At 47.3% G+C, this 25,463-nt stretch overlaps 1 protein-coding gene across 2 annotated transcripts in view; it reads right to left on the bottom strand.

Moving 5' to 3' along the window:
* Window positions 1-4,331: 4,331 nt before the first annotated feature.
* The window catches only part of spata20 (spermatogenesis associated 20), a 30,640-nt gene continuing 9,508 nt past the window's right edge, over window positions 4,332-25,463 (bottom strand). The window contains exons 13-16 of one of the 2 annotated variants that reach the window (XM_035406452.1): window positions 22,215-22,423; window positions 20,010-20,209; window positions 19,538-19,618; window positions 4,332-5,118 (exon numbers count right to left, since the gene is read on the bottom strand). In XM_035406452.1, coding sequence (XP_035262343.1) covers window positions 4,948-5,118; window positions 19,538-19,618; window positions 20,010-20,209; window positions 22,215-22,423 — 661 coding nt within the window. In that variant the 3' untranslated portion in view covers window positions 4,332-4,947. The remainder of the gene's footprint in view (window positions 5,119-19,537; window positions 19,619-20,009; window positions 20,210-22,214; window positions 22,424-25,463) is intronic. The other variant, XM_035406454.1, reaches the window with a different exon arrangement.

Genomic DNA, 25,463 nt, shown 5'->3' with positions numbered 1-25,463 from the left:
TTACTTCATGGGCTATGCCAGGACCTTCACGGTTCACTCCTTGGAAATAACGTAGGCCCATCGGCTTCTCATAGTGGGGACTTATGGTTAAAGTTGGAAATCCAACCGCAGAATTATCAAAAAGAAAAGAGTGGAAAGTGAGCTGCCACTCATCTGGCCTCCACATACTGTACGGTGGACTTGGCCATTGATTAGAAAGCAACTCATTTTCTGTCTGCTAGGAAACTTACTCCCACAGAGCAAGAGGCAGCAGCACTCAAAGGGAGGTTCCATGCAGAGAGAAAGAAGGCCTGCCCACTGCGTACCACCGCTGAGCCGTTTCTGGAGGCTCGGCCCATAAAGTCTGCCTCTTTCTTCACTCGTGTTTTTAGTGTCAATTAGCCTGACAGGAGAATGTATCGGGTTCTGTAAGACATTATTCAAAATGTGAATGACGTTTTGGAAAGGATTTTGCTGCTTTAACAAAAGTTCATGATTCATGTCGGCTGGAAGGTTAATGATTAACGATTTTGTCAGGGAATTGCCGCACCTGAGCCACAATTCTGCATGTCTTACATAAGCATACCTGGAGGATAAAGCCCATAAAAAATGATTCCCTTAAGACTGTGGTGGACAGGCCAAGCTAGCCAATGACTAATAAAAAGTCACCACACAAGAGTACCATGTTCCAATTTCATCTATTGCATTGGGTTTTTCCAACACAAACATACTAAATACAATATTGTAGTGGGTACTTATGCCCATCCCATCTCCCTCTGTCTCTCTAATCTATTCAGGTGCCATCCAGTGGAAGATAGATTGTTCCTTGGCCTGTGAATTTAGCAATTTGGGAATTATTTGTTTGGTGAGACTTTTCAAGGATATTTCCTGTGCCTTTCAGTGATACAGTGAGGAATATAAACAGCACAAATAGCAGCACAGGTGCGGAGAGAAAGTTGGAAATACCACTGTCAAACACCACCTTTTTTAAAACTTAAGAGTGGTGTCACAAGTGATGAAGACAGACATGCAGGCTGCACTTCGGCATTCAGTCGAACTGTACCTGACAGCTGCAGGTGATGCAGTCGATCACAGGCTAAAGCAGCAGTGCATCCATGAACGCCAAACCGCCCAGAGCTTGCACCCGCTCTTAAGGTGAACTCACATCTCTCCCAGATTTAAGGGGAGCATCACAGCCTCTGTGTTTATACTCTCGCTTCATGACCTTCTGCACCGATGAATATGCATGGGCAGGTTCCCAGGCAGAGGAGAATACTAAAATCACATCCATCACTTCCAAACTCTGTGCAGACTGCACCTGCCCTATCCTCTGACACACACACTGACCCCCGGAGCACTGGGGAGGGACAGGCAGGACACCCCTGTTCCTCGTGACAGAGTTACTGTTAGTGCAATCAATGGATAAGCTATAGCAATCTTGATTATCACCGCTATGACTAACTGTGATTAGACTGATGCTGTGGAGAGTCCGCGTATGTTGTGCTTACTGAAGGTGAATGCTAAATAAATATCTGCCTTGTTTGAAGGGTTGTAATTGGACACTTCGTACACCTGAACTACAGAGCAGAATTAATGAAATTATGTTTAATGATACAGAGTAATTAATGAGTCAAATGCAGGCATAAATATAATACCAAAGCGTGAAAGACAAAATTGATATAATTATCACATCAAAAAATGAGCACATGCTCTTATTCTTTAAATTTGTCATCCTGTTAAAAGGTATGAATCCATTTGACAGCGCACCTCTGTAAACCTCCAGAAGGTGAGTCACTAGTTGAGTGGCTGAGGTGAAGCTTAGACATTGAGGTGATCAATGGGGTTCGAGCCATAATCTGCCTGCTGAGCGTTGAATTCTGCATCACAGGTAGTCCTAAGGTCATCCGCCAATCAGTCCCAGCTCACACAGGAGAATATCCATATGTCCACTGATCAAATTCAACCGGTCCTCATATGCTCTTTCAGAGAATCCACATATTAAAGGATGGCTGGAAGACTGTTCTTCTGGATGACAGGTCAGTGGACAGGCGTGCACGAGTTCTGCGCTGAAACCACAGAAGATCTACGGAAATGGGTTCAAGCACCAGGGGTGGGTGGCCTGTCCTTTAGGCACTAAAACAATAGGGGGGAGATGATGATTTTACAACTGATTACGTATTTAAAAGAGAGCCAACAAATTTTATGAAAGAAATTAGAATAATACAACATGTTGATTCACTCCCCTTGTGTTTATGGCACCGGAATCAGTAGTTTCTCACTCTAACGCTCCTTTTTGTACTTTGTAGCCCCTTAGTGCTTCCCTTTTTCCTCTTCCTTCCTCATCTCACTCCCTAGCCCTGCTCTTTCCACCTCTCCTCCAGCGTTACATCTTTCCTCCAGCTCCCTCCTTCTCCCTCGTTCCACCCCTCTCTGCCTGCACTTGGCAGGTCTCTGGGTGTCACGGGCCTCCAGTGGGCTCATTAGCAGTCTGGCAAGCTGAGAGAAAGGGTCCACCAGACAGACAGACAGACAGACCCCCCCATCACCCCCGCAGTAATGATCTCTCACGGGAGCCATTGTCCCAACATCCCTTTTCCTGTTGCCTGAGAGGGACGCAGCCAGCGTAGGTGTCTACGTCAGGAGAAGGAGCTCCTGGCACCCCGGGGAATTTAGTCCCCCCGTCTGACTTCGCCCACCCTTTAGCAGTAACATCACCCAAAAGCCAGAGCTCATGACACACATGAACGACAGCATTAGGCAATAAACTTTGGTAGAGGGATGGTGGCTTCCGATTTCTCAGGAAATATTGAATATTTAAAACAGCATAAAGTAGAACCAGGTGTCAATGTTTTGCAATGGCTCTCCAGCTATTACTAACCTAAATCTAAAGTGCATCTCCTGCATCAAATATCAGATCTATGTATACTGACTGGGACAAGGAGAACCTGTGAAACTGCAGGCCAGAAGCCTCTGCTAGGACTATCAACAGTGATGCTGCCAAGGAACAGAAACGCAGATGGAGAGGGGCCAGGGAGTACAGGAAATTCATTTTGATCAGGCCTTCGTACTTCCATTTGTGAGAAATATGGATTTATGTATTTGTGGATTTGTCATACGTTGTGTCCTGTTTCATGTCGGTCTGTGAGAGTGAGCAGGTGCGTGTACCCAGCTTTGCAGCCCTGATGCAAGGCAGTTCTTTTTGGGGACTGTGAGAAGCAATACAAGCCCCTCCCAGGCATAGAATCTGAACAATCAGTCGCTGCTCCTAAAAAAGGTGCCAAATTTTATGCTTTGTGGTTGCTCCTTTGAGCAGACTTACAGCCAGAAATAAAAAAACACTCACTAATGTCACCGCTTGCTTTAGCCAGCTTGCTTGGTGCTGAAATAGTCTGATAAATAAGGGAAGTCCTGCAGAAACCCGGAGATCTGCCTGACCTGCTTCTGAAGCCGGAAGAGTGGGCGTTTGAGGAGAAAGATGAAGAGGAGAAAAGTGACAAGGGTGACGGTACAGAATCTGACAAGTACCAAGTAAAGTCAGGACATGACAGAACTAGAACAAACTCCTCTACTCCCCACCAACCCCACACCCCCACTTCCTCCACACACACACATATACACACACACAAAAACTCTTTGCCAACACACGTTTACTGAGAAACATGGCCCTTGGCGCATCTACCAGGAAGGGAATTGGCAGCAGAAGTGAGTGTCTAAGAGCGGCAAATTTGTCTAGATTGAGCAGCCTTGGTGCGGTGCGGTGCGTCGGCGGGTTGGCTCATCCGCCTCTCGAGGAGACGGAACCGCAGCGGCGTCGCGCCGGTCCCCTCACACATTCAGCTCGTTTCCTTTCGTTGGCTTCCAAAGCCCAGAGCAGGGCTCGCATCACAGCGCCGCCACATGATCTGCTCTCTCAGACACCACTGCAAGCGTCTCTGCAATTTATACCACACAGAGCCATTATACACAGAGCTCTCAGACACTACAGACCCATTATACACAGAGCTCTCAGACACTACAGACCCATTATACACAAAGCTCACAGACACTACAGACCCATTATACACAAAGCTCACAGACCGATTATACACACAACTCCCAGACACTGCAGACCCATTATACACAGAGCTGGGTTAGCATCCCGGCCTGGGCCTTCAGAGGAGCTCTCACAGCCATGAATCGATCAGACCTACCTTCTCCAATCCAATAGCAGATCTGTCCTTCATGTCTACCTACTGAACACCGCAGGGTGCAGCTTAGTCATAGAAAACCAGAGACTTTTGGGTAAACAGAACCCGTGTGAATACATTGAGCAAAAATAAATAAACAGAACTTTTAGTCAAAGGAAACTCCCGTACACTCTTTAAAGCTTTTTATTATTATCTTTATGTGCTTGTATACATTCATAGCGTTGGTATGATCCTGCATTTGGCGTTTACAGCGCAGAGCGAGATTCCACGCTGTGAGGAAGGAAGACTTTAGCGGAGGCAGCACTTTCAGCCGCGGCCCAGAGCAGAGCAGTGACAGCTGGCCGGAGCAGGTCCCTGGCGGGAAGCGACCGTCCTCTGCGTCTGGCGCTCATTCGCTCTGACGCGCTGCCACCGCTGGGACTGGGCTCCTACCGCTGGCACAGGGAGACACACAAGGGCACAGCGCCCATACCACAGCACAGAACCCGGGGGGGGGCTGATAGGGTAGGTGGGGGGGGGGGGGGTCGCTGCTGGGAATTAGGGGTCATCTACGAGGGAAAACTCACTAATGGCACAATTCTTCCATGCAATTCACAGACCGCCACTCAGCCACTTAAGTATGTTCTACTTAAACAAGTAAAGTCGCTAATGGGAAGGAGGGGAGACTGTGCTGCCCCTGTGGCAGTCGCCTTCTCACAGGTTATCAGGAAAGCTATAGTGGGGAGCGTGCCCAGTTTGGTAAATATCCTGGGAAGACGAGCACCTCAGACGCGGTGGTTACTCATTCCTTCAGCAGCCTCCGCAGCTCCTCAGGAGAGGTGACTGGGAGGGCACAGGTGAAGTTCTGGCACACGTGAGCTGTCGCGCTGCCCCCTAGAGGCCTCAGCGAGGACAGCACGGGCAGCCGCTGGTACAGAAAGCCTTCTGTGTCACCATCTGCCAGCATCAAGACCTGATGGAGAGGAAAGAGAGATAATGATGGCTAAAGGAAAAGAAAGGAAGGAAGGGAGAGAGAGAGAGAGAGAGAGAGAGAGGACTGACAGAGAAGAGGACGCTGGAGTACTAGGGGTGAGAATAGAGTGGGGCCCCCCCCTCAGTGTTTTACTGGAACACCTCTGCGGATATCAGTAGGATTCAGGAGGAGAGAGTAAACACCCATTCCTGGCAACCCCTCTCACAAGTTGGTCTCTACTGGACATGTGCCAATATTAAAATCTGCGTATAATTATTTTAGCCAACATTTTCATCATATACGATTTTATCTCAATAATTATTGAAATAAGTTAAGTCTTAAAACAGTATTAAAACAAGCTTCAATGATATTAAAACATACTAATTTATACCAATCAGAAAACATATTTTTGTAAAACATGTTTTATTGTTATGCATATGCAAAAATGTTAATATTTTGGCCAGGCAAGTAACTAGTATTAACAAAATAACGGAATTCATAAGTAAACAAACATTTCAACAAAATAACATGCAGCTTATTGAAGTAAATATAAACATTTTGGCCTCCTTTTAAATAAAACAATAACCGTGCAGCTAATTCAGAAATAAATGTAAACAGTTTGGTCTGCTTTTAATAAAAATAAAAAAAAACAGGCTAACTAAACATGTGTAGAAACAATGTAATGTATACTGTTGTTTCCAGTAATGTTGTCTCCGGTGATGTATGACCTCCGCCTTCCCCCATGGTACAATGAAAACTTCCTTTTGTCGCTGCGCTAGAAATGTGTCAGAGAATAAGAAGAGCTCCCCCTATGACTGTAGTTAGTCATTACTCTTCTCCTTCAGTTTTATAGGCAGTGTACCAACACGAAGGTGTATACGTGTGTATTGCTAAATTTTTTTACTGAGATATACAGTTATGACGATTATCATCCCATCCCTAGCGTCTGCACTTTCCGTTCACGTCCGCAGACCAGCGGTTCTTCCGCCTCTGCAATACGGCAGCCGGGAGGGCAGCGGCAGCCAGGGATCTCATTGTCCTCTTAGTTTATAGCCCTCTATTGTGGCGTTTTATGTGCACTTGCCGGAATGAGCAGAGAAAAGGCGGCACTGAAGACGTGGCCCTGACCTGTCCTTGACCGCGTCGCTGCGCTCGCGTTCACCAGAGCTCCGCACCGCTCCCGCGTAGCGAGCGACGGACAGCAGGCCGCGTCGCTGCGCTCCGTCTGTTTTACACCGCTTTCCAGCAACACAAACACATTTTTCCTCATTCACCCTCCGGCTCCTGGCAACAGCAGTTTAAGTGCATCTCCCGGCACCGTGGGCACCGAGAAGGCAATATTTGCTTTTTTTTCCACACGCGTTTCTCCGATTGTATCGATCCCCGTTGTACAAGGAGCCCCCCCCACCACCCCACCCCCGCCCCTCGCAGAAATAACTAAATCAGGAAATGGTTCCAGCCGGCGGCAGCGGCGGAGTGGCGGTCGATGGCGGACACGGCGTTCCCGCGGCCCAGAAAGGCGCGGCGGCGGGGGAAAGGCCAGGGACGACACGCAGCGGCTTCTCTCCCGCCACCGCGCCTCCGTCTCCCCCACAATGCAGCAGCGGGGGCTTCGGCAATGGGGGTTGCGGGGGGAGCGTCATCTTCAAGAACCCCTTTCACTGCCGTCGGCCCGGTGCGTTCACCGCAGAAGGGTCGATTCGCACCTCCATCAGCCTCTGTGAACGGCTGTCACACTGGCGCTCCTAAGCAACGCTGCCCCCGGTGGGGGGAGCGGGGGCGGGCTGTGGCGGGAATAACACGCGAGAACCCCAGGAGGAGAGCGGAGCTTTGTGAAGCATGTCTGCAGTAAGCCTTATTGCTCGGATTTGCTACTCCGGGGTTTCCGTGGCGATGGAGAACTGGCACACCGTTAATTTTGTGTGCGCGGCTCTGAGCTGCTTCCAGCCAAACAAGCCAAACCCACCGGGAGAGCGGGCTGCACACCCGGCACGCCGCGCCGGTGGATGCAAACGGCGAGGAGGAAGATGTGAACAAAGGAAAGGGAAAGGACTGCGGATTTAAAAAAGGATCTAAGATCTCCCGAGACTCGGTGAAGCACAGAAAGCACAGAACTCCTGACCTGACAATAAAAATAGCGCCGGTTTTGCAGGGAAAGGTGAGGACCCAGAGAGTCTGACGGGGGCTGTGGATACACCTTTCTAATCCCAGGCGATAAACACAAACACAGAGCATTTCAGTGCTTTACACTCCATGGTCCACCGTACAGCAAAAACATTGTCATTATGGTCATACAGGGAGTTCTCTGTCTGACTGACAGTGATGTTAGACTAATCAGAAGCTCACCTCTTCCTCTTTCATATATCACACACACACACCCACCCACACGCACACGCACACACACACACACTGCTATGAACCCCATTGCCATTGCTGTCAGCTCCACCCCGCACAGGACACTGTTCACCCACACATTCCCATAGGCTCTGTCTCATATAGGAAACATCCAGCAGAGCCACATCTCCATGACACCCTCCTCCTGAACTGTCAGCTGCATCTCTCACATGCCAAATGTGAACGGTCATGCACTGCCACACATACAGACCCACACTCTCTCAAACACACACATACACACACACACACACACAAACGCACACATGCACACACACACACACACACACACACACACACACACACACACACAAACGCACACATGCACACACACTCACACATACACATACACACACTCACACACACGCACAAACATAAGCGCTCTGTCTTACACAGATATGCGCGCGCGCACACACACACACACACACACAATGGTTTTCAGCGGCTCTGTCTCACAGGAAGCGCATCAGCCCCCGCCCCCGTGACGTGCTTACTGCTGTCAGCACATGGAGCTGAAGCAGAGTGGACTACTGTTACTCACTTATCTCTGCATTAGGTTAGGATGATAATGGACGAGCGATGCCAGTCTCGTTTAAAAGGTGCGCATGGCATTCTTTTGTTCTGGCCAAGAATAGCAATGCTGCATAAACACGAGCACTCGGAGTTCTGAGAGACACAAATAAAAATGCTAACACACATCTTAAGCAATTCAAAATGGCAAAAGGCTTCCAGATTTCTTGGCAACTGAAAGCTGAGGTGAATGAAAGGTCAAGCACCAGAGTAGGAGGCTTTACTCCACCTCTTATTCTCTCTCCCAGCTCCTCAGGAGTATTCCTGTATTCCAGAAAGAGCACGCAGCGATGACTGTGGAAGGTGTGGCGTTCTCTGTGGAGCGGGCGTGGGGATCTGTCAACACTCACTCACAGGTCTCATTCCTGTCTCACAAGGACCCAAAATGGGATGCAAGTGTAAAGGAGAGTCATCTGACTGGATTCCAGTAGAATGCTGCATAAAGACGCAGCAACATTTTTACAGTAACCTCTTCATCTCTCTCTTTCTCTTTCACTCTCTCTCTCTCTCTCTGACTCTCTCTCTGCTCTGCTCTGCTGCCTCTAACATGGGCTGCTTGTTCAGTTCTGTCAGGCATCTCTGGGTCAGTGCCCTATGACTTCCAGTACCTGTCGGTAAATTGCGGAGGGCGGAAGCACAGGACCCGGGGTTTTTAGGGCATAGCCCAGCGGTGCCAAAAGGTCTGCGCCTCACCCCTCAGGTCTCCTGCAGGCACAGCGTCAGCGGGGCATTAGCAGGCCCGACGAGCGAGCCTAGCGTTCAGCTGCTCACGAGCTAGCTGATCAGCGTTTACTCACGTCTCCGGTGGAGGGGGCCGGCGGCGGAGGATGCAGGGAAATCATTCTGAATGGCGGAGATTGAATTATTACCGCTGGCTGGCAAACAAGCACACTCGGAGAGGTTAAAAATGAGCCCATTAGGACCTTCATTAATGATGAAGTCACATGTTGTCTCTGTGACGCATCAGTGGTTTCTTTAAGAGCCAAGCATCGAATCAACTTAATCCTGACAGCTCAGAGAACCCCCCCCCCCCGCCTTAGCCGAATAATATCACTTATCTTTATTCCTCATCTAAGTGCAGCGCTATCGCGATTACTCACACCTGTCTGTGCCTCCCTATCAGCATGCCAGGAAACAGATGGTATTCTGTAAATAAGACCATGACTAAATGTGGAAGAAAATGACTTTCCCAGGTACTATGAGAGTAATGAATGAAGACACAACGCAGTTTGGCACTGTCAGTGTCTGATTTGATTGAAACGGGCAAAACGACATCCTTATGCAACGTCCCCAGGAGGCGGGCCGTCAGACTCACGACGTCTGACACGTCCGAGGAGACCCCGGGTGAAATGACTCACTCAGAAGTGAAAACCTGAGACGGGAGAGGGAGGTGTCGGAGGCCGGCCTGGCTGGAGAAGCACCGCGTTCGCCACACGCGTGCCGGACCGGCCAAAGCCATCCCACGCCTTCGTCAACACCTTCAGGTGTTAAAAAGAGAGAGACAATCAGCGGCTGAGTCACACATACAGGAAGACTCCAGCACCCTCAGTTCCGTCTCTGCTTTTTAAAGCTTCCAGGAGGAACAGGCAGACTTTGGCCCTGACCATAAAAACTCTGTCAACTCCAATATCTGACAGTTCGGTCTGCTTCCTTCAGACCATTTTCAACCGATTCACTACTCTCCAAGGCAGAATCACTTAACACTAATTACTCAACCACTCTTGCTTCAAGAAAATACAATAAGACATTTTACAAACACCCACAGGACATTGCAGATCTATTAGTGGAATATATAGAATTAATATCAAAATGAATTCACTGAAACACACTGAAACACACACAAGACTTGACACCGACACATCAACAGTACAAAAGAATTATGACGAAAATCCAAGTTGGGGGGGCCAGATAAGTCAATTATGGCAGGAAACCTACTTCCTAGCTCTACAGGCCAATGACAGAGTGAGCATGGAGCTTGCACACGTACTAGAGATACTGTGCTCACCAACTAAAGGGAGAGTGCAGGCAGTAGCTCCACCCCCTCTCACCCTGCAGAACCTCAATGGCAGATGGACTGTAAATGTGAAAAGGACCATTGTTATCCTTCAGCATCCTATATAGAAATGCTCAAAACAGAGGTTAGTGGGAAGAGGGTGGATTATATGCCTCCGCCATGCATGCATGACACTTAAAATGGCCTCCAGCATCTGCACAGAACAGAAGAGGCCTATAAGATGATGAGTTGAGTGTGCTGACCACTGGGGGGCGGTAGAACCTGCACCAGCAGACGTTGTTATTAAGGTGACATTATTAAGGTGTGTTATTCACATCTCTCATCGGGGGTACTGAGGCCCTACACTTCTGTGGAAAACAAATGTAAGCTCCCGTTTTATCGGAAGTGTTGAAATCTTATTGAAAGTTTGTCTCCACCGAGCGTAACCAAGCGTGTTTGCGCTTGAACGTGTTTAAAGACAAAAACCCAGGAAATCCAGCTGAAACTGAATCAGGTTAGCATCCCAATATGAGGAGCCCAGCAAAAATCATTAGAACTAAAATAGAAGGAATTAAAAGAGAAAAAAAACTCCAAATGATCCAGAACTCAGTAAGCTGCCAGAGGCAGATGCTATCAGCACTGGAAGAAGAGGGAGGTGAGAGAGGGATATTGGGAGCTTCATCCGGTTCATTGACTGCCTGCCTGCCTCAGAGAGTGGGAATCAGTGTTTAAGATCAGCCTGGCAATCAATCCTCATTGTTCAGTGGATTCACTTGGCACATGTTCCCTCTCCCTGGGAAAAGCCATCTACACCTGTTTCTTATCTGCTACATTTACCTTATTAACAAAAGCACCAGCTAGGATAAATGTCTTCCAAGAGTGGCAGACAATATGCGATACATTTTAATACCCTTAAGAGCCTAAGCTGGAGCCAAGCTTTCACTTGAGATATCATTAACATCCATTCTCAAGATAACACGTCTGGACTTACTGTACACAGCTCATCTTTCCCCAACCCTCTGGAAGGGCTGTACAGTCATGGGAGACAAAGAAAAAGAGGAAGACGGATGGGAGATTATAAACGGCTCGGAGAGAGGAAGGCGCTGCTGACTGCGCTCCTGTCCAGGCCAGGTGGGAGGATGAGGAGGGTGAGGAGGGTGAGGAGGACCTGGCGGGCCTTTCCGCACCATGTTGGGCAAAGCTGGTCTAATCCCCAGTGCCATCTGGGGGTTCATTATCGATGCTCTGAGCAAACCCTGCTCAATTTCCCACTCTCCTCTCTTTCTCTGGCCTTTCCTTGCTGCTGTCGTGTCTCAGTGGTCTTATTAGGGAAGCGGATCATTCATCTCCCCAGTAATCACACAAAGTTTAAAAGCGCTTCCCTGTCTGCAAGGCCAAGCTCTCGCTTTCCCGGCTGCTTCCATCCTCCTGTAGCTCAAGGACACACACCATGGCCCAGAGTCCCCACAGTGCAGTTCAATTAGACACTGACAGTGTTTTTACAGGACACACAACCGCTCTACTCAGCTTTATACAGTACCCCTGAGTACAGCCTAACACCCTCTCCATTCAGCTAGCAACTGCACCATGTATACAGAAAACTAACCTGACCCACCAAGCAAAACAACATCAGCCAGGTCCACCACCATATGTACCATGTACACTCCTTATACTCAGCTATTAGTGTACAGCGTACACTGAGCTACCTGTGGTACAGCATTTGCTAAGCTACTTCTGTGTAAAGCAATTTATCAGTAGTACAGCATGCACTCAGCTACCAGCTACTGGTAATAACGTAAAACTCAGCTACTAGTAGAATTGCATTCACTGCATTACCTTCATATTATACTACATGTCCTGTGTGTGCTCAGCTTTTTGTGGTAATGTGCACACTAAGCTACCTAGTAGTGCACTCTCAGCTACATGCAGTTTTGTGTAATAAGCTATCTGAGATAATATGTATAGTCACAAACTAACATTTTTCACTCATCTACTTCTGGGCAGCACACAGTCACTGAACTGCAAGCAGGAAGCACTGAAATTCCTCAAAACAGGATTTCATTAGGCAGACCTGCAATAAAGGAAAGAAGTACCTGCATGCCTCAAAGAAAATACAGTACTTATAGCTGAGATGATGCAGCGTTTCTCCTGAGAGAAGGGAGGGCAGCTGTCTCTCCATGAAAAAAAGAGATGAAACTCTTGTTATACAAAGCAATCGGTTCTGCTACAGTCTACCCTGGGGGTCAATATGACTATAATCTGTAACCTTTAGAATCAAAAAATATTGTGCAGTAACAAAAACAATTAGTAATATTTACTACAGCCATTCCAAATCAAACTCAATTTTCTGCCTGCCAGTTTGAGGCATTAATTGATTTCTGGGACATCTAAATCGTTCACTCCTGAAAAGAACTGGAATTAAATAAATAAAACCTGGAAATATTATGAAGCAGCAGACTCTACACAGTTCACTCCCTGCAATTAAACCCAAGCCCCCAAACAAGCCAGCAGACCACACATTAATTGGATTTAAATTAAAAAACATTTTCTCGTCATAGTGCTTAATGTATCGTGGAGAACGATTCATCTCCCTCTCTCTCTCGTCTCAGACCCTCTATAATACACGTACGGCTAATACAGAGCTCAGCCTCCAGGGGGCACTAGCCTTCTCAAGTGGCGGCTCATAACCACAAGCCCTCCAAATAATGTCTCGACTCACTGTAAAATCATCACTCATTCAGAGTTATCTCTAATTGTTTTGCTTGAGATTAAAATGAATATTGATCCCGGCGGTATTCTTTATAGGTTTCAATAAGCCACTACACTCATCCTCTTCTTTCTCCCCAGAAATATCAGGCAGGTCATTGAACAGCCTGTCCCTCTTCAGCCAGTTATCACTCTATATTATCCCAGCCAGAACACAAAAGTACACTGAGCTGCATAAACAGGCCACACAACGGGTTCAAATCTTCAACAGCTCACCCACAGGGTCCTTGCCACTGCTATTCACCAAAGCAATAACGTTACCGGAATACACACCGCAGACATATCCCATAAAATATGTTTTTATGCAGATTATATTCTCTTATATCAGCAAAATCCAATAAACTCTCTACCAGAAGTCTCCAATTGAATAAACAAATTCTCAAAAGTATCAGACCACTCAGTCAATTGGACCAAATGCATCTCGGTGGGGAAGACTGCGGTGCAGTGACTCAGAAACTTCCTTTCAACATCACGTCAGGCCACATCTGATACCAAGGTATTGATATTTATACCAAAATGTCAGCGTTAGTCCACCTTCGCTGCAATTCTCAAAACCATTGGGGGTGATCTCAACTGTTGGAATAACCTAACCATCTCACTAACAGAGCACAGCAGCAGTAAAAATGAATATGCTACCTAAAATAAACAACATATTCTCAATGATCCTGGCCCAACCAACATTCAATTGGGTCAATACTCACAAATAGAAATGTCTAGTGGGAAAAATAAATAAATAAAACCTGAATCAAATCAAACCTTCCCAAATTTCACAATAAATTACCTGGCGAACCACCTTCAATAGGTTATATAGAAAAATGGCCACTCCACAACAAAATCCATCACTGGAAAAAAAACAAATAGAAACACAAAAACAAGCATTACTATTACTATTACTAAAATAACTGAAACACTTTTCCTCACTCAGTGACTAAAAATCCATAACTGTTTCAAAAACCCAATGATCTCAACTTTGACAGCCTGCTGGAAAGTCAGTAAGATCACGTATTACACTGCATCTCTGAACAAATCCACTCCAATAAGACACGGCTCAGACTTCCAAATGAGGAAAAAAAAAAAAAAAACCCTTTCACTTTCAACTCACGGAAACTACCCAGAATCGCTCACCTGGCACACATATTTGAAAACAGCTCAATGATACCCAAAGCACGAATCCAAAGATATGATATCGGTAATAAGAGCTGTCTGCAATACCTCCTGGTGAAAAACGTGCTTAAAACAAAGATCCATTTATCACATAGCCTTCAACTGTCACAACTGATAGAACAACCCATGCTCGTATATAAACCACTGTCAAAAACAGATTCCACAGATTCGCTCTGCAGGATGGGGAAAAAGGTCGAGCTCCAACTGCCAATAACAACTTCTGGAAACAAATATTATGCAGTACTATCTTCACTAAGGCTGTAATCCTTAAACACAACAAACTGAGAACATACTGTATCACTCAACAAAAAATGTACACAACAGGATTTATTGACATAAACACTGTGTTTCAAAACTACAAACTATTTTCATATTACCTGCTTCTGCCCACCAGAAGCAGCTACAGTAGAAAGGCATCATGAAAAACTATCCACTATATTGAGAGGGTATTTCTCTCTGCAGCCCTACACCTACAGTATACTACTACTACGACTACTAATGCTAATAATAATAACAATAATAACAACTATTATTATTATTATTATTATCAATGTTACTTTTACTATTATTATTGTTATTATTATTATTAGTATTATTAATATTAATATTGAACACTGAAATTAAAACAGTGCAGTTATCAGTCTACTACAATAATATGGAATGCTATGATATCGTGCACCCATTCTATTAACCTGACAGATAATGCATTTGTAGGAGACTGTGAACAACATCGAGTTATTTATCTTCACACTCGCATATCTGATCAGCTAAACTCATGAGACAGAGATGCTAAGCTGTTAATGGCAAAAATAGCTTAAAATGGCATAAGAAGGAGGGGCAGAATGAAGAGGTGCGGCTAGGGGAACGAGGCCTTAGGCCACAGCTACCTGCAGCAGACTGAGCCGCACTGTGTGGACCACACCCCCCCGAACCCCCCAGCCCCCAGACCCAAACTCTGTCACTCACTGTAGATGAGAAAATCTCATCAACTGTAAAAGCACCAGGACTAAAACTCAATTTCACATATTGCGCAGTAAAGCAAAAATTCATGACCTGCATATCCCTTTCGGTTTAAACGGATGTGTATGTGCGTGTGCATATAGATGTGGGTGCGTTTTTAATATGTGTGTGTGCGTGTGTGTGTGTGAGTGTGTAATTTGGATATTTTGGTACATTTAAGCAACATGTGTTTTCTCTTCACAAGTCCAGGCCGGATGTTCTTGTGTTATCCTGGCTGTAGGAGCTTCAGGAAGACTGGGACACCCATGGTCAGTTACCATGGAGAGCATAACAGAAAGAGCGAGAGAGAGAGAGAGACAGAGAGAGAGAGATGCAGGAAGGGGGTGAACGCAGGCCATAGCCTTGAATCAGCTGTCAGCCAGATACAGTAATTATAAATAATGCTTTTTATTACAGTCCACTAATTCCTGTGCCAACTCCATGAAGAGAAACCTACTTCTCCAACACTGATTTTTATCCATCTACAGTTCCGTCATCCGATGGGGGATAAAATTAAATCATCGCCGGGTAATTTCACCACATCGGAGGCACAGGTTTTCTTAGCGAGGTTAAAGCCCTGTTCTCCAAGCTCTCAGTTATTCATGACAGGAACACGTACGTATGAATACTGTATGAACACAGTAACCCGGCAAACACACCAAGGCCAAAATGCGATGTGGCTGAGCAGTCGTTTGTCTTTCTCCTCTTTTGGTCTCGAAGAATACATGTTTACACCAGGGACCAGGGGGCAGAGATGATTTGACTGCAGGTTCAGCTCAATATGAAAGAATCATCTATTTTTCAGTAGGCTCCTGCGACTATGCAATCAACTTTTTTTCAGGGTTTTTTTTTTTTTTTTTTGGTGATGTCCAAGTCAATTAAGCAAACAATTTACGCAGAGCCCATCTGAGGTTGTGATACGTACAAGCCCGGATAAGCAGACTGGGTTTCCTCACTGTCGCCGGGACAGATGAAATCCTTCGCTGTCCATTTTAATAGCTCTCAGTAACTCATTACTGATAGCCTGCTCATGGCCTGCTGAGCCAGGCTGCATTAAGAGCCTCCCCCCGCCCCCTCTCCTAAATCCCCTGCAGGTTCACTGGCCTGGGGCTCCATGGGAGATGCTGTATGGTCACTAAGCACTGCTGTTTTACCACAGCGAAAATAAATAAAGAAATCATAATCTACTCAGGGGTTCCATTCCCTGCCAAGGCACTTTCTGTGCTGTGACCCCATCTCCAACTGTAAACCTTTCTGCTTTTCCCCTGTCTGAATAAAGAGAAATAAAAATAAGTCTTAGCTTGGCTGTCCAATCTGCTTTGAATTTCTAAAGAAAATACAATAAAAATCCACCTAGACCAGTTTGTTCAGAAAACATCTTAAATCATTAACAGCATTTAGGATATGAAAAGAATAATGTATTAATCTCCAGATTTAAGAGCTGGTGTAAAAGCACTGCATGGAACTTCTTTATTTAAGCAGACACCCCTCGGTGTATTGGTACTTTTTCATGAGATCTCTGGACCACACCACAGAGCTACCGGCCTTTCACTGCGCTAGCTGGCATAATTGCAGGGGAAGACTCAAAGGACCTGCACCTTCCACATCCCCACACTTCAGACAGCAGTCTGCCTCTACGAGGCGGCGTGCTCCACACGTACAAAGGGAAAAACTACAAGAGCGCGGGAGACAGACACCGCCTTGCGGCTGCTGCCTCCGCAGGAGCATTTCTCAGCGATTTTTCTGTGCGCAGTGGCTTGACAACAAATCAAAGCATCAACATAAATCAGCCACATAGCCATTCCCCTTTTTTTAAAATTCCAACAATTAGCCAACAGCTAATGTGCAACTGGCCTCATGCAAGGTGACAGTTATGAGTGAGATAATCAAGCAGACAGCCAGGCACCCCGCTAGGCCTTGAGCTCAGACTGGAACATTGGTCGCGGTGTTTCGCCTCCGCCTTAACGTTTCCGAAGTTAAGTGAAGAAGAGGCGGTGTCATGTGGGACTGCTACAAAAGACATCAAAGGTAAAACGCAGGGTCCTCTGGGTCATAATATCAGGAGAACTGATATGCATTACTGCAAAGGATTTAGCCGGACAGTTAATCTTTAACACAATGGGCTGTGACTGCAGTTAGCCCGGTCTGATACTATTGCTCATTAATCAGCTGAATGCACTCACGTTTCTCATATATTGAATGTTTGGATAAGAGTGTCTGCAGAATGAACGTACAGTAATGTAAGCAACAGTTTTACTGCCTGTCTCGAGTCAAAACACATTGATTAGGGTACTAGGACTGCAGCTAAAAAGTTAAAAAATTCTTCACAGAAGTCAATATTACATTTCCAGAACATACACTGGGGTACAGGGTGGATTTCAACAAACCAGCTCATTACCCCAAAACCTTACACTTTCATAGACTGTGGTTGGATCTGTAAGAGAAAAGGACAAATAACAGCATTTTACATTCACCATCAGCATTTGAATGACCACCAGCGTGTGATCGAAATGTGAATCCTGGAGCTGGTGTGAGAGCCAAGTGAATATAAAGGGAATCTACGCCTGCCAGAGAGGTGGACTGGACACAATTTAATTACCATATTTCAAATATGTGGCTGCCAAATACTCAATGTTACTGCATTGCCCAATAATGTTATAGCGCAAAAAACTTAGTGATAAAAAGTATAGGTAAGATCAATGGATAGCACCAGTTACTCATACATTCTGGATTATTTTTACGACATTCAACAACTGATAAAAAAGAAGTATGTTTGTAATTATGAACTAGGAAACAGTCACAGTTACAGTAAACTGTGTGGGGTTGTAATGTAGCCTAGAAGCACCCGCTGCAAAGGGCCTGCCTGCACTTCCTGTTCTGGCGGCCCCAGCATTTAACTAAATCGGTTTTTAGGAATTAGGTGACTCTGAGTAGGGTATGTCAATGTTGGCAACTGTAGTACAACACAGCAAACAGACACCACTTTCCTACTGTCAAATCCAATACATTTCTAACATCTGTGTTCACACCTACATAACACAAAACAGCAAAAGTCTAAAACTCATTGTATGCAAACAACCTCAATAATCATACAAGTTCATGCATGTCAAACAAAGCCAACAAGATGTCTGCAGTTCCAAGTAACTCAAAACAGTATCATTAAAAACTACATAAGTTTACCAGTGACATTACTACCCGCCTCTATGAGAGGTACTTTGCTTATTAGGCCATTTCATTAGGTACTGTATGTTTGTTATCCATAAGGCATAATGGCAAGACATGGTAAGGCATAATGAGCTCTGTGACAAATGCGCAGTAGGTGCTCTCAGGGGAGAGACAGTCTTGATACATGGACCCACACTGCTCAAAGCGGACACCTAACCCTAACCCTAACCCTAACCCTTAGCACTGAGTGTGATCGCACGGTCACGGCTGAACCTGGTCAAAACATCTCTGGCCCTCACCTGACCATGTCTCCCCCGACACTCTCCAGCGGAACAGGCGAGGGGTGGCCCTGCCCCAGTTTCCACAGCGACCAGCGTAACGGCAGTGATTTATGCACTGCCAGCGGGCCACTAACTCTTTCCCAAGCGTTCACATCCCCCCTGGGGCTGCGGTCCCACAGTAATGATGTCCCCCATCCTAATCCCATGTGGGCCACTAGCGCATAACTCACAGCAGAGATCCATGCGCGCTGGGGGAGAGGGGGCTGCTGGGACACCGGGGCCCTGTCGCTGCGGATCCGGCTCCGCTGTCAGACCCGGGAACGGGGCCCCGTCCTGAGGAATGCAGTGAAAAGGGCAGGAGAAGCCGCGGACCTATAAAAGGATCTCTCTCCGTCTGACCTTTAAACGGCAGAAACCAGGAAGCAGGGCCTCCAGCGTCAGCACTCGCCAAAGAGATATTTACTAATTATTCCAGGATAACCCGGACGCTCCGCGCCGAACGCTCAGCGCCGCACGCTCAGCGCCGCACGCGGACAGGCCCGCACCTCCTCTCCCGCGCGTCGGGGGCAGTGCGGAAATATGACAGCTTGACCTTTTCACAAAATTAGTTTTAGACGCTCATTAGACCTGCGGCCTCGCTCTCTCCCGCCGCTTGGGCGAGACGGACGGATATAACATTTCTGATAGTCTCATGATTAGTTTTTCTGATAGTTTTACGGTCAGTATTGTGCGCTTCCTGGCAAAGACGGGGCTTTAATGAAAATTGTGAAAGAACAAAAAGAAACCGGTAATGACCCTGGCTGTGACTTCGCATATCGCAGCGTTTGGAAACCATTTGATATCCATTTGTCTCGGTACCTGCCTGCCGCTTTCATGGAAAGTGCAAGTTATCGCCTAATAATTTTCCCAGGGACCTTGCACCAGGATGGCTGATGGAACAGCGCTTACTGTCGTCTCCGGACACCCCAACTCTCCACTCAAAAAGGGGGCCTGGCCCCCACTCGTGACCTCACCCCGCGGTACTCTCCCATCGGCTGGGGAATCAGGACCCCTCCCTCCCGTCCTCACACAGCACACCCAGGGGCCTTACTTTGTGGGGGAGGAAGGCAGAGTTGACGCAGGCGATCAGGCGGGCGGTGTCCTCGGCGTCAGGCTGGCCGCAGATAACGATCTGAGGGGGGGGGAGAGAGGGTCAGTCTGGGGGCTGCCCCCGCGCCGCGGTAACGAGGTGGGCAGGTGGCTCCGCCGGGCCGTCTGACCTCCCCTCAGCCTGCAGCTCGTTACTCCATCCTCCTCAACTGTCTCTCTCCCACAAGAAACAGACCCAACCCTCACCTCCTTTATGTGTGTGTACAGGGCACGGTTAGGAACAGAAGTTTGGCGAAAGTGCTTTGAAAAACAGAAAATGCCCTAAAGGTTTGTCCGGACCATAAAAATATTTCTAAAAGTTACTCAGTCCAATCCAGCTGGGCTTGTGTGGCTTCTGAGCGAAATGAGAGAGGTTGTGAGCGAATCGTGTGTTTCGGGTACGGCTGCGGCGGCCATGTTAGAGCGCCGGTTACCTGTTTGAGCGTGAAGTGCAGGGCCATGAGGCCGCGGACCATGTCGGGCAGCGCGATGGGCACCTTGATCAGCCGATCGGAGAAAGCGGCCAGCAGCTGCTGCGAGCGCTGGGCCCACTCCTGCCTGCCCGTGTACTGGGACAGACGCAGCAGGTTCAGAGCGGACACAGAGTTAGCGCTGGGCTCCGCTCCATCCTGGTCTGTGAATGGATGACAGACACCAGCAATGCTATCAGTTACTACCAAAGCAGACCTTTTCCTATGTCTCTGTTACTTTGATTCAAATGATGTGCATTGTTTAAGGACTATTTAGCAATGAGAGACAGTGTTCTAGGTAACCCAGTAAAGTTTTCTCCCAGGAAGGATTTATCTGCGCCTAGCAACAGTAAGGGGATCAGCTTCTCCTGCCCTGTGATGTCATCATACTCTAGAACCCATCAGCAATTAGAGCTGTGGGGAAAGCAGGGGCACCTGGGCCATGAGAGGGGCCGCGGTGATGACTGACACAGCCAAGCACTCCCCAATCACAGCTGTGGAGTGTCACTATCCTTACATAGCACCTGCCCACTCACGCACACATACACACATACACACACACACTCTCACACACACACGCACACACTCACACACTCACACACACACACACACACATACACTCACACACACACACACACACACGTACACACACACACACACACACACTCACACTCACACTCACACACACGTACACAAACACACACAAACATACAGTATATGCACACGCACACACTCACACACACGTACACACACACGCACACACACGTACACGTACAGTATACGCACACACACACACGTACACACACATACACACATACTCACACAAACATACAGTATACGCACACACACACACACACACACACAAAACAAGTACAAACCCATTTGCACATACACACAACACACACAGACATACACCGCAACGTACACCGCTCCCATGCACAAACAGGGACAGGAGAGCATAGAGAAACACAAACATACAGGGAAGGGTGTTCTGTTAAGAAACAGAGATAATTTGTTATTATTTTCCTCCACAGCCACATCATGGGTGTGCAGTGAAACGAGGTTAAACGCTGTGAGGTTTTCGGCAGGGTGTAAAATTGAGAGTGGCGTACAGTTTGGGAGGTAATCCGTCTTCCTGTGACAGACAGAGGGACTGGGTTCTGACACTGCACATTGTGGCAGCACTCTTAATGGAGCAAAGCCCTAGTCGTGGGCTCAGTGTAATGCTACAGTCAATCTGAAAAGATGAGAAATCTCTCTAATGTCCATTTTAATTTATCAGACGCAACACACACACACACAAAAAAAAACAATTTGCTTCTTTCTCCCCATATCTCATTTGTGTCAGAGCCATTTTCACAGAGCCATCAGTCAAAAGCGGGTACAGTGGTGACTCTGAGCGAGTCTCGGCGTGTTGGTTCAGCTCTCGCAGTGAATATATGGAACGAGCCATTACAGTCGCCGTGACTGTGCTCAGCTCTCCAAAAATTGTTTTTCTCTGCTGCTGGGGAAAAAAACGAAGTGGCGCACACACAAACACTCCCACACACTGACCCCTCTTTTAATGTTTTTGATGCAGAATTTATTCCGACAGGCAGGGAAGATGAGGAATGCTAATCGGCTGACAGGGGCTGAATGGAAGGGGGCCCCAAATCTAGAGATAACAGTTACCCTAGCAGCGGCATTGTGATGTTCCTAAGTCTGCTTGACAAGTCAAATTTGTCACAAAGAGTCTGTGTTTCAGCTTGCGCTACGATTAGACCAGTAGCTCCCAACCCTGTTCCTGAAGGTCTATCGTCCTGTAGGCTTTTGTTTCAAACCTAATTTGGCACAGCTGATTCTACTAATTAGCAGCTCAACAAGATCTCTAGCTGATGAACGAGGTGTGCTTTGTTAGGATTGGAGTGCAAACCTACAGGACGGTAGATCTCCAGGAACACGATTGGGAGCGACGGTATTAGAGGGAGGGGAGCAGGACTGAGACACAGTGGGAATCAAGGAGACCAGTAAGACCCAGAGAAGCCCCTCACCCACTGACGCCCGCCCCTCCCTCTGACGCCAGCTAACTCCCGCTAACTTTCCCTCACTCTGATTCCTGCCCCTCCCGTTGACGCCCGCTAACTCCTGCTACGGCGAACCCTCACCCTGACGCCCGCCCCTCCCGCTCACCCTCTTTGAGAGCCAGCAGCACGGTGGGGTCGGAGGGGTCGGTGATGAAGTAGCCGCTGCCCTGGCCGTCCCAGAAGAGCACGTCCTGCTGCAGCTGCAGCTCCTCGGCCCACTGCAGCCAGCGGGGGCGCAGCGAGGCCTCGTACAAATCCAGCAGGCCGCACACCACAAAGGCATAGTCATCCAGGAACCCTAGGATAGGAGACGCACTGCAGAGAGTGGGGGGGGAGAGAGAGAGAGAGAGAGAGAGAGAGAGAGAGAGAGAGAGAGAGAGAGAGAGAGAGAGAGACAGACAGACAGACAGAGACAGAGACAGAGAGAGAGAAAGAGGGAGAGAGAGACAGACCGAGAGAGTGAGAGTCAGAGAGAGAGAGAGAGAGAGAGAGCCTGTCATTTTACATAACTACATTATGTATTTGCACAGCAAATGCTCTTAAGCTTAAATGGCTTATACAACATGCGTTTTATCATATTATCCATTTATAATACAGCTGAATGTCAGCTGAAACTATTTAATTTCTGAACCCTGCTGAAACAACAGCAAGGAATGTAATATATATCAGGAGTGACCCATCAGCTCATCAGGACATGAGGCAGCAGCATTCTAGGAAATTCTGCCACCACAAGGGCAAATTGCCCCATGACACAAAACAACTGGTTTCCTCTTCTTATACAAACTAAAATACGTATGATTGCATTAAGTGCTTCATTGCGTTAATCATCAACAAATTATTAAAAATGACTGTAATGTAATATAATGTAAATCACTGACAAGACGAAAACAAGAACTCCTTGAATGTGAATGTAAGAGCCCCTCTATCCACACACTTCCCAGCCTGCTTTGCTGAGTGTGGAGAGACGGACGGACGGTGACAGGGTCAGCGATAGGGGGGCGGTGGGTGAACTCGGTGATGGGACGGCGGTTTTGATGATGAGCGAGTGATGAGGCAGATGCATCTTCCAGAGCCTAGTTATGCCCTGCAGGCCTGTAGCAGAAGGGGGCCGGACAGCTGGGGGGGGGGGGGGGTTGGGGCAAACACAGGGGCTCTCACCGCTATCTGGCTGCAGTGTAGCCAAAGGGGCTGTCAGATGAACCGGCCTGCTCAGAGCCTCCCACTCCACTATAAAGCTCCACTCGGCAAGCTGCCTTTGTCGCTGTGTGAGTGATGACAGCATGTCTTGGCAGTGCAATGGGAGAAGTTCTCAGTATTGGTGAAAGCACTATGAACCTCCATGTTACTTATCAGTACCCAGGCAACTCAAAAGCACGCACACACACACACAAATACACATGTGCATACACACACCCACACACACACACACACACACACACACAAAAACACACGCGCATACACGCATACATGCAAATACACACACACACACGTACATGCACACGCACACACACATGCACACACACATGCATCACGCACAGTCACACACACAACGGAAGCCTGGGATCAATAGAAAGGGATCAGCAACCCATCAACACTGGAACTACAGGCTTGATGCTGTTGAAAACTGCCTTAGAGATCTTTAGTCCACCAAAGAATGAGTAAAAAGGAAATAACAGGAAGCAGTTCTTAATGAGCCGCTTGATCTTCACCCTTTCCAGGACTCATTTTGTTAGCTGCTATTCAAGCTCTGCCTAACGTGATTTTGTCTTCAGTAATCCGGCCAAAGAGACGCAGTTCTTTAGTGCCCTGGTTTCTCTTACTCTTGAAACATCATCAGGCTGAGAGCAGGTCAGACGGACAAGCCAGCTCCCACCCACCCCTGGCACGCTGCGTTTGCCTGTCACCACTGAAAGTGCTCAGCCATCGATCGTGTGGCAGTGTGCCCTGCAGACACGGGGGTGAGGAGCTGGACATGCCTGCGCGACCCGTCTACGCTGCGGAGCTGCTTCCGGCAATACTCACGCCCTGGAGACAAAGGGAAACGCGCTGGGATGTGTGCACATAGCCCTGTTAGCCCTTCTGCGCTGACCCACGCCTCAGGGCAGATTAAACTCCTCCATTTTACTGTGTCCGGTCTGCATAATTCATAACTTTCACATTACAGGCGCTGCTCTTACTACTAACCGCATATCCTCACACAACACGTCACCCACCCAGGGAAGTTAGGCTACATTTATGTCCTAAAATGATACAGGTTCTTCAGCTTGCACTGAGACAACCCTTCACTTTGTCGAAACTCAAGGTATCAGGTTTTCCGTGGTTCTATGACTTGCGTGCTTTCAGGGCTTCCCGGGTCTTTCGGGCCGTCGAGGCCACATGTCGCGTCTGCGCAGCAAATGTGCACGTTCTCAGAGAGAGAAAGAGCCAAACACTCTCCCTCACCAGCAGGAAACCAAGCACAGCGGCTTCGCAATCAGCAGAGAACAGCAGACTTTCCTATAAATTAATCATCTTCAATCTGGTAAGGTGCTGCTGCTGCTGCCTTGGAATTATTCAATCCAGAAAGGGAAATCCTCCGGTGGCAGATGGGAGAAAATTAAAAGCAGCCTGACGGATTTCTGCTTCGACAACGCAGAGGGCCATCAGTGAGACGGCTGTGGGGAAGTTCTGTGAGGAAGTTCTTTGGAGGGAAATCCTAATGGATGCAGTCTCTGCTCTCTTAGTAAGAGGGAAAACCCTGAGGTCCACACATAAGCACTCGGGAGCCGTCTTACGGGTACTCCTGAGAAACGGCGAAAGGAGGACACACCTGCTTCGGTTCACTCTACACATTCACCTGCAACTGCTGATACAGACAGATACCTGAACACTGAAGCAGCACTCTGTGGACTGCTGTACTGTACAGCACATAACAGTACTTACGTAGGTTAGTTTCACCAACTATGTGGCCCTATCTGTCTCCATTAAAGCTAGCTAAAAAAATAAATAAATAAATAAAAAATAGAAATATGACCATTAAATTATTATTATTATTTATTCTTCTTTTTAAACCTTTACTTAAACAGGAAAACCTCATTGAGATTAAAAATGGTTAAAATTAAAAAGGGTGTCCTGGCCAAGACAAGGCAAAAGGCATCAAATTACATGTGTATGTGTGTGTGTGTGTGTGCGTGTGTGCGTGTGTGCGTGTGTGCGTGTTCCCGGTATTTTTGACTCCTGTGACTTTGGGTATGCATCCTTAATTCCATTACTTCACACTAGCTTATCTGGATAGCATGTGTATGGACATATGTTCTGCCTACTGAGTGGTGAGACTATTGATATATTTTTTTTGTATCTGGATGGTTACTTTGTA

Source organism: Anguilla anguilla, chromosome 2 (assembly GCF_013347855.1).
Source record: "Anguilla anguilla isolate fAngAng1 chromosome 2, fAngAng1.pri, whole genome shotgun sequence".
NCBI lineage: Eukaryota > Metazoa > Chordata > Actinopteri > Anguilliformes > Anguillidae > Anguilla > Anguilla anguilla.
This window is presented reverse-complemented; position numbering and strand designations above follow the sequence as displayed.